The sequence below is a fragment of the Orycteropus afer genome, unplaced genomic scaffold (assembly GCF_000298275.1).
Source record: "Orycteropus afer afer isolate SDZICR_OR568_19922 unplaced genomic scaffold, OryAfe1.0 scaffold00499, whole genome shotgun sequence".
Classification (NCBI taxonomy): Eukaryota; Metazoa; Chordata; class Mammalia; order Tubulidentata; family Orycteropodidae; genus Orycteropus; species Orycteropus afer.
This window is the reverse complement of record NW_006922086.1, coordinates 63,425-73,940: the sequence shown is the minus strand read 5'-3', so window position 1 is coordinate 73,940 and position 10,516 is coordinate 63,425. Positions and strand designations below refer to the sequence as shown.

Sequence of the window (10,516 nt, the reverse complement as noted above, 5' to 3'; positions counted from 1 at the left end):
TGTCTTTTGTGTCCCTGGTAAGATTTATTCCCAAGTATTTTATTTTTTTGGTAGCTATTGTAAATGGTATTGATTTCCTTATTTCTTTTTTAGCAGTCTCTTTGCTGGTGTAGAGGAAGTAATCCAACTGATTTTTGTGTGTTGATCTTGTATGCTGCCACTATGCTAAATCCCTCAATTAGTTCCAGTAATTTTTTCTTTTTTCTTTTATTGAGTCTGTTGGGTTTTCTGGGTATAGGATCATATCATCATATCATGTCATGTCATGTTATGTTATGTCATATCATATCATATATATCATCAGCAAATAGGATAGTTTTACTTCTTCCAATTTGGATGGCTCTTATTTCCCTTTCTTGCCTTATTGCCCTAGCTACTCCTCAAACTTACTGCTGTGGAGTAGATCCGACTCACAGCGACCACTCCTTGGGTTTCCAAGGTGGTATCACTATGGAAGTAGATTGCCCAACCTTCCTTCTGAGGAGTGGCTGGTGGGTTTGAACCACCAGCCTCCTGGTTAGCAGTCAAGTGCCTTAGGCACTATGCTACCAAAGCTCCTTTTGTTTTGTATATATGCCCTTTATTATGTTGAAGAATTTCCCTTATATTCCTATTTTTCTGAGAGTTCTTATCAGGAATAAGTGTTAGATTTTATCAACTAACTGTTCTGTATCAACTGATAGAGCATGTGGTTCTTTTCTTTTGTTTTATTTATGTGATGGATGACATTGTTTTTCTAATATTGAACCATCCTTACATACCTGCTATCAACCCTATTTGGTCATAATGTATTATTTTTTTGATCTGCTGTTGGAGTCTTTTGGCTTGGATTTTGTTGAAGATTTTTGCATCGATATTCATTAGGGATATTGGTTTGTAGTTTTCCTTTTTCATGATATCTTTGCCTGGTTTTGGTATCAAAGTTATGTTTGCTTCATAAAATGAATTTGGGAGGATTCCATCCTTTTCTGTATTCTGGAATAGTGTGCATAGGATTGGTGTCAGTTCTATGAACGTTTGGTAGAATTCTCCAGTGAAATACCTCAGCCAGGAGTTTTGTTTGTTTGTTTGTAATTTTTTTATGTCCTTTTCAATTTCTTCTTTTGCTATGGGTTTGCTCAACTTTTCCACCTCACTCTGTGTTAGTTTCGTTAAGTAGTATGTTTCTAGAAATCTGTCCATTTCTTCTAGATTTTCAGATTTGTTGGAATATAGTTCTTCATAGTATCCTGATAGTATCTTTTTTTATTTCAGCTGGTTCTGTTGTAAAGTTGTCTAGTTCATTTCTTATTCATGTTATATGTATTCTCTCCCTCTTTTCCTTTGTTAAATTTCCCAGTGGTTTGTCAATTTTATTAATCTTTTCAAAAAACCAACTTCTGGTCTTGTTGGTTTTTTCTGTTGTCTTTCTATTTCATTTATTTCTGGTGGAATCTTTATTATTTCTTTTCTTCTGGTGACTGTAGGCTTTTCTTGCTGTTCTCGTTCTAATTGTTGGAGATGTTGGGTTAAGGTGTTGATTTTGGGTCTTCTTTTTTGATGTGTGCATTTATTGCTATAAATTGGCCTCTGATCACTGCTTTTGCTGTGTACCAAAGATTTTGGTGTGTTGTGTTTTCATTCTCATTTGATTTGAGTAATTTTTTAATTTCAGTTTTTATTTCTTCTCTTACCCAGTCCTTCTTAAGAAGGGTGTTGTTCACTTTCCATGTGTTTGCTCTTTTTCTGTTTATCTTCTTATTGTTGATTTCTAATTTTATATCACTGTGATCTGAGAAGATGCTTTCAGTATTTCAATGTTTTTTAATTTATTAAGGCTTGCTTTGTGGTGTAACATATTGTCTATCCTGGAGAATGTTCCATGTTCACTGGAAAAGAATGTATATTGTGCTCTTTTGGGGTGAAGTGGTCTCTATATGTTTATAAGACCAACTTGGTAGATTGTATTGTTTAGTTTTTCTGCATCTTTGTTGAGTTTCTTTCCAGTTGTTCTATCTTTGATTGAAAATGTATTAAAGTCTCCTGCTATGACTATGGAGTCATCTTTTTTGTCTTTACAATTCTCTTAAAGTCTGATTTATGTATTTTAGGGCTTTTTCATTGGGCTCATAGGTATTTATTATAGTTATATCTTTTTTGTTTGAGTCATCCTTTAATCATTATATCATGTCCTTCCTTGTCTCTTATGGTGGTTTTTGTCTTAAAGTCAACTTGATCAGAAATTAATATTACCAGTCTTGCTCTTTTTTGTTTGCCATTTGCTTGATGTATCTTTTCCCAGCCTTTAATTTTTAGTCTATTTTTGTCTCTCTCTCTAAGGTGTGTCTCTTGTAGACAATGTATTGGTGGGTTATGTTTTCTTATCCTGTCTCCAAATCTCTGCCTCTTGAGTGGTACATTTAATCCAATAACATGCAGTGTAATTATCAACAAGTGTATATTTGTTGCTGTCATTTTTTTATGTATTTTCTTGTGGTGCTTTTCATTTCTTTCTTCCATACAGTTTTCAGTGTTGAGCTTGTTTTGTTTATGAATCATGTTATTGTTTCCTTCATTGTTGTTGTCTTAATATTTGCTAAATATTTGTGCTTGTCCTCTTTTTTATTGTGATGTGAAGGTTTATCATTTTTCTTTGATGTTACTCTGTGATTTATAATTTTTGCCCCAAGTTTAGAACAGTCTGTTCTAATTTGCAACTCTCTTGACTTCCTCACCATTTAGAAGTTCCATAACTACACAGTATTTTCCCTTTTTTTGGTTTGTAGTTGTCCTCATTTGCTAATTGATGTCTCTGGTTCCCTGTTTACAATCTTGTAAGCTTATTTTACTTCAGATTCTTTCATAACTGGGTTGGTTTCTGGGTTATGTCATCATTTGTGTTAATGGACGGTTGTTGTTTGCTGTTATTGGTTCTTTGTTCAAAGGACTCCCTTTAGTATCTCTTGTAAGATTGGTCTGGTTTTAACAAAATTCCTTAATTTCTGCTTATCTGTAAATCTCTTAATTTCATCATCATATTTGAGGGACAATTTTGCTGGGTTCTTGGTTGGAAATTTTTCTCTTGCATGGTTTTATATGTACCATCCCATTGTCTTCTCACCTGCATGGTTTCTACTGAGAAACCAGAGCTTACTTAGTCTTATTGTTTGATCCTTGTAGGTAACTTTTCATTTTTCCTCTGCTGCTTTCAGGATTCTTTCTTTGTCTTGGTTTTGGTGAATTTGATGATGATATGTTTTGGTCATTTTCTTTTGGGGTCTGTCTTGTTTTGCGTTCATTGTGCTTCCTGAATGGATATATTCTCATCTTTTGTCGTATCAGGGAAGTTCTCATCCAATGAATTTTGGACTTTTTTATCAGTGGTTTTATTTTTCTCTTCTTATTCTAGAATTCTGATTATATGTAGGTTATTCCTTTTCATGGTATCCCACATGAACCTTAGGCTTTCTTTATTTTCTTTTGATCTTTTTTTCTGATTGATCCCTTTCCAGAGAAATATTGAGGGACTTATCTTCAGTCTCATTAATTCTTGACTTCCATTGATTCGATTCTGCTAGTTGGCACTTTCAATGTATATATCGATTTCTGAAAATTTAGTATTAATCTTCTGGATTATTTTCTGTCATTTCTAATTTTTCATTTATTTTGTCATTTTGTTCTTATATTTTCTTCTGAAATTGTTCTAAGGTTTTGTCTGTGTTTTCCTTAATTTTGTCAGTGTTTTCTTGATCTGTCTCTCAATCCAGTGGCTGGTGGGTTTGAACCGCCAGCCGTCTGGTTAGCAGGCAAGTGTCTTAGCCACTATGCTACCAGAGCTCCCACCAATCCATTGAAGGTACTTAAATATAATTCTTTTGAATTCCTTATCAGGGTGTTCCAATGCTGCTGCTTCCTCATATATGTGTTCTGGGTCTGTATCCTGGTCCTTTTTTCTACTACTTTATTTTGCTTCTTTGTGTGGACTGTGATGGTCTGTGTTTTTCAGACATTGTGACATCATTGTATTTATATTTAATTGGTGATTGTATGTTGGAGTGAGTCACCCAAGATTTTTGTTGTTTTCTTTTTGGATGTATCTGAGTAAGCAGGGTACTGTGCTCCTCTGTTCACTATTGGCAGCACTTATGCGCTCACCACCTGTCTCCTGGTGGGTGTGATAGAGAATGAGAGTGGCTACACAGATCTCTGTTAACTGTTTGTGTAGAGCAGTTAAGGGTAAATCAGGCTTTTATTGGTGGTCATGTATCGTTGGAGAGTTGGTGTAGAAGGAAGCAGTAGCTCTCAGTAAGTGGAGCTGCAGGAGGTGCGGGTGTGGTTGGGTTGTGTGGGCACAGTTGCTGTCTTCCACTCAGTTAGACAAAAAGAGCAAATGAAAAATCTTCAAAAAAGTAAAAGTAAGAGGACAAAAAACACACAGTACATAAATGCATAGGAACAATCACCAAAAAGGGAAAAAAGAAAAAAAGAGAAAAGACAATAAATGACAGAAAATATTTAAAGAAATAATTTAATATGAATAGAAAAAGGGGGCGGGGCTGCAATATCTGGGGAGGGGGGAGTAAGAGAAAGGAGATAGAGTTGGAGACTAATGAAAAAAAAAATGGGAAAAATGCAAGAAGAAAAACAAGGAATGAGGAGAACTTTAAGAAAGAAAAAAATGGGAACCAGGAGAGAAAAAGCCAAAAAGTAGAACCTGGGAAGGGAAGAAGAAAGAATAATAATAAAAAGGATGAATAATAATAATTATTATTTGAAAATAGACAAAACCAAACAAACTAATTAAAAAACAAAAATCTGCGTGAGGCAGGGCACCCTGGCTGCATCAGAGCATGTAGACTGGGATGGAATTCCTGCTCTCCCAGAAGATGGGTACGTGTGATGGATGGTTGCATCTCTGTTCACCAAGAGGGGGTGGGGTATAAGAATAACAAGGGGAATAGCACACCTTTCCAGTCCTCACTGTGCGGTATATCCTTGAGGTCCCCAGTGAGTGGAGGCTATTCTTAGGCCCCTGGAATCTGAGAGAACGCTGTTGCTTTAAATTTCCAAAATGGTTGAACTGCTTGTAAACATTCAAAATAGCTGCTCCTTCTGGACAGCCAGAAGTCCACAGCTGAGCCTTTCTTTGTCTTCTTTGTCTTCCCCTAAGTTCACAGCCACCAGTGCAATCCTCCATGAAGACCCTGGCTAGCAGGGCCAATTTTTAGGTCCACTTGGCAATATACAAGCTGTCCGTGCTGTCAGGATTGCTGACATGGCTCTGTATGTCTCCTTTTTTGGTGTTTTCATGCAGGTTCTTCTACTAGTTGGTGTTTATTCCACTTCTGTATCCTTCCTTTCAATGCTCAGGATTATCTTCTGTATCTGTGGTAATTAGTTCCTGTGTTCTTTGTTGAAGAGGGTCTGTGTAATTTGTCTGCCTATTCCACCATTTTACCAGAACTCCTGTCATGATCAGCTATGGGAGCTCTGGTGGCATAGTGCCTAAGGCACTTGACTGCTAGCCAGAAGGCTTATGGTTCAAACCCACCAGCCACTCCTCGGAAGGAAGATGGGGCAATCTGCTTCCATAGTGATACTGCCTCAGAAACCCAAGGAGGGGTTGCTATGAGTCGGGTTTGACTCAACGGCACATAACAACAACAACAACAGTCAAATAATCTTTTGTATGGCTTATATAGCATATTCATCTCTGTAGATGTGTAAATAATGTATAACAAGTTATAAAGCTATATTTGTCTTACATGTTTATCAGATCTTGAACAATTAATTCTTTTAAAATTATGCCACTTTTGTTTTTTATTTGGGTTTTCTTTACTAGGTTCAGGATTAAAAAATGCCTAAACATTTTAATGTGAGTGTCGTTAGTTCAGTGTCATTTAACGAAAGATGAAATATGTGAACATAGGACCATAGCAAAGATGAGTGTTAACTACTGTTGTGGATTGAATGTGTTACCCTATAATATACATTGAAGTCCTAAAGACTGGTGTCTGTGAATGGGGCCTCATTTGGAAATAGGGTGTTTTAAGATAGAGTCCTGATTGGGTCCTGATCCCATCTGAATGATGTCTTATGAAAGTAGAGAAAAGTCATATGAAGGGTTAGACAGAGGAGGAACTTCCATGTGACAATGGAGGCAGCTGCAGCTGCAAGGCGAAGAACACCAAGGATTGTCAGGAGCCACCATAAACTAGGAGACAGGAATGGAACTGTTTCGCCTAAGTAATCAGAAGTAATCCACAGGGCCAGTACTTTGACTTCTTGCTGCCAGAACTATAAGACAATAAATTTCTGTTCTTTAAAGCCATCTATCTTGTGATACTTTGTTACAGTAGACCTAGGAAAATAAGACACCTACCAAGTCCACAATTGCACAAGTAAAAAGCATTTGACATTCATTTATTGAGTATTCACGGAGTAGCTAATGTGTTCCAGGCTAGCTCTTCTAGATAGGGCATTCAGAAAAGACCTCTATGAGGAGGTCGTGACATTTGTGGTAAGACATGGATGTCTGAAGGTGCCCTCTGTGCAAGGCTTTGGGTGGGAAGCAGGCCAGGCTTGGAAGAGGACTTGCAGTTTATATGTTTGATGGAAGTTTACTTTCATAGTAAAAATTCTTACACATTTTTCTGTTGTCCATTGGGAACAAATGAGATAAAAGCATGTGTATGTTAGTGACCCAGATGGCAATTTAAGATAAGAAAAGACAAATCCAAGCTGGTTCAAATGGAGAAAGCAGCTTATTCCACCATCACTACAAGTTGTCTGGAGCCAGTCCTGACTTACGGTGACCCTATTGTAAGGTCACAGTAAGGAGAAGAGGACGCACAAAAGTGAGGTTAAAGAGAAGTTTTTATTCTGAGTTTCCGGGGGAGGTTTACAGGTCCCTGAGAGGGGGCCCGGGCGAGGTTCACGGGTCCCTGGGAGGGGCCCAAGAAGTCGCGCTGCTTGGCTGGGGAGGGGAGGGTTTATAGTCTTGTGGAGGACCTAAGTGGGGACACTAAGGAAATGGTGGGGTCCAATTAGCTGTTAGCATGGGTCTGCACTTAATTAGCATGAGGGGGCTTCACAAGAGGAAGTTTGCCACTGCATGGGACTTTCTAGTCTGGGCGGGTTCTGTCACTTTGGTTGTCTTATCAGGCTGTCTCATCAGGGCTTGATACCCGGAGGAAGTTGCTAACTGAAATGTTGGTGGCTTGGGTTTACTTCGGCCTAACACCTATGAGTGTCAAAGTAGAACTATGTTCCATAGGATTTTCATAGGCTAGTTTTTCAGATCACCAGGCCTTTATTTCGAGGTACTTCTGAGTGAACTTAAACCTGTAATTTTGTATACCAGCTGAGCATGTTAACTCTTTAGACCATGCAGGGACTTTAGCAGTTTATTAGCTGCCTAGAAATAGACTTTCTTTTTTTTTCAGGGTATCAATATATATTTTTGGTTTTAATTTTTCAAAATGTTACAATATTAGGCTAGATAAATCTAAAATGGAATATTCATATTAAAATAATAACATCAATACCAAGAAATGTATTTTGACCAGTTTTTGAATTTTCTACATTTTTTAAAAAGGTGATTGCAGAAAAAGTGTATGGAGTCTTACTACCCAAAAATAACTTGCAAAATTTGCTGTGGAGTAAGAAAACAAAACAAAAGAAAACTCATTCTCATTAGTTTGGTTTTGTTGAGGGAAAAGTGGATTTTATTAGTCAAATACTCTTGTACATTATAAATTGTGTTCTCTGGTATATCTACCAACAGGGAGATTCAGAACTATAATCCTAAAACTTTTTTTTTTTTTTTTTAATTGTGATTTGGGTGAAGATTTTAAAACATTTTTAACTGTTAATTTCAAGACTTTTTTTGTTTGTTTGCCAATAACTGCATTTTCTTGTTCCTCTAAATTGTTTACAGCAAACACTTTGTTCTTCACCTTTCTTTCCAACTCCATTCATCGGTAGCCTTGTAGTGATTATAATGGAGATAGGAAGGAGAAGGTGAAAGAGAAGAAACCTGGGGAACCTGCCATTTGGGAAATTACTCTTTTAATATATAATTGATGATTATGGCTTAAGACAAAATTATCATCTTAGTTTTTTCCTTGTTTTCTTTTTGGAGGAATTAAACTTGGATTAGTAATCTCTTTAAAACATGTAGTAAAGTAAAAGAAACTCATGTGTGCTGTAGGATAAAGTACAATATTTATGTTAATACAAATTGTTTTCTTCCCATTTTTGAAATTTACATGTAGCGAGTATGTAAGCCTATGTTGAAAATGTAAAATCTCATTTGTTGTTTATTTATTTTTTTCATATATTGCTATTTTCTTCGTTTTATAGAAAATACTGCAATTTCTACCTGAACGGATTTTCTTTCGATGGCATTACCAGAGTATAGGTAAGAACAATTAAACAAAATATTTTTAGTACCGATTTCTTCCAATTGAATTTGGTAATATTTTATATAATTAACATAATCAAGATAGCTTATAGGGAACAATATTAGCAAGGAAGGGTATGCTAATTAAAACTGAGACAAGTTGTTTCTGGACTTTGGAGGGTTATAAAATCTATTTCTTGCTTTTGAAGTGCTGCTCAGAATGTGGTTCATGGGCTAGCAGGATTGGCCTCACTTAGAGCTTGTTAGAAATGTAGGATCTCAGGCTTCAACCAGACCTACCAAATCATAGTTTGCATTTTTGACAAGAGCCATGGGAGATTTCTGTGCATATAAAGTTTGAGAAACACTAATCTAGAGTATTTTCCTTGAATAATTTTACATTCTGCTTTACAAAATACCTTATTCTCCAAGTCTTTATTATTACCTAACTAGGTTATTCTTAGGGGCTCTGGTGGCATAGTACCTCAGGCATTTGACTGCTAACCAGAAGGCTAGTGGTTAAAACCCACCAGCCACTCCTCAGAAGAAAGGTTGGGCAATCTACTTCCATAGTGATAGCACCTCGAAAACCCAAGGAGGGGTTGCTATGAGTTGGATCCGACTCAATGCAGTGAGCAGCAGAAGTTATTCTTATACATAGTATAAAGTATAAACACTACCAAATGTATAACTAGAAATTTGTTTATGGTATATTGCCTTGGGGTACCTGGTAGCCTCAAATTGCCTGGGATAGCCTCTGACCAGCCTCATTTCTCAAAGTTTCTACTGCCCACTGGGCTCTAACTTCTCCTCACGGGCCTGAGTTTGGCAGCCCTCCCTGAGTCCCCTATAGTCAGGCCATACTACAACCTACTCATCTTGAGGAAGCAGGGTATCCACATGTACTTAATGCTAGGACACTCTCAGAAGTACATCACAGCCAGACCTGATTCCAGGTCCTTTATATGTCTCCATGCCTACCAGGGGATGACTGGGACTAATGCTCCTGGCATTGTTGGGGCCAGCTCACTTGGTGCATTCCCAAGGTCTTCTCTGGGCTTCTCATCATTGTATATTGCTCTGTGTTTCTTCCCACTTCTTTGTACTCTGCCCTCTGGAAGTCTTCTTTTTGAGTTACGCAGTGGCCCTACATCCTCAGTCTCTTTATTTCATCTCCTTGGCTATCTGAAACTTGGCTTTTCCCAGAGGCTTCTCTCTTTCTTGCTGGGGCATTAGGGTAAGATCATGGTCTTTGTTTTCTTTAAGGCTATTTCTAGACATTATCCATTCCCTCTGTAGAAACCTCTCTCCCTTGACTATGCCACCTCCCTTCCTTATTGCTGCTGTGTCTTCTGTTCTCCTGCTCAATTAGTGTCATTTTTCAATGAGTCTCAGTACTTTTCTTTTGTGCCAAGTTACCTATTGGTCCCTTGAGCTCCATCTTTCTTTGTGGCTTCCTAATTTCATCTTCCCAGTACTAGTCATCTTAGAAACATATACCTGACCACGACCTCTATCCTCCTAATCTTTCTTCCAGTCATTTCCAAGCCACCTGTTCTGTGTGTTTTTTTTTAAAGAGGTATAATTGACATATAATACACTGTACATATTTAAATGTATATTTTAATAAATTTTGACATAGGTATATGCCTGTGAAATCATTACCACAATGAAGATAGTGAACATAGCCATCACTCCTAAAAGTTTCCTCATACCCCTTTGTAATCTCTCCCTCCTGCCCTTCCTCATCTCACCTCACAAACCCCAGGCAACCATTAATCTGCTTTTTGTCACCGTAGATTAGTCTGTATTTTCTAGAGTTGTATATGAATAGGCTCATACAACATATACCCCTTTTTGTCTGACTTCTTTCATTTAGCATAATGGTTTTAAGATTCATCCATATTGTTGCATGTATCAATAGTTCATTCATTTTTATCTTCAACCAGCACAGTATTCCAACGTATGGATGTGGTAGCTAAGTTTGTGTGCCAACTTGGCTGGGCCTGGTTGAGTGGCTAGGCAGCTGGATGTAGTTAGTGTTCCCCATGATGAGACTGGTAATCAACTCCATGGTGGAATCTACTGTGAGCAGCTGAGTAGCTGCCTTAGGGATGTGGTCTGCTTCCCATA

The 10,516-nt window shown here is 37.4% G+C and overlaps 1 protein-coding gene across 1 annotated transcript in view; it reads left to right on the top strand.

Moving 5' to 3' along the window:
- LOC103209500 (ral GTPase-activating protein subunit alpha-2-like) overlaps window positions 1-10,516 on the top strand; it is a gene marked incomplete at its 3' end in the record, with an annotated part of 164,318 nt that overhangs the window by 95,156 nt on the left and 58,646 nt on the right. The window contains exon 7 of the mRNA XM_007955377.1: window positions 8,344-8,401. Coding sequence (XP_007953568.1) covers window positions 8,344-8,401 — 58 coding nt within the window. The remainder of the gene's footprint in view (window positions 1-8,343; window positions 8,402-10,516) is intronic.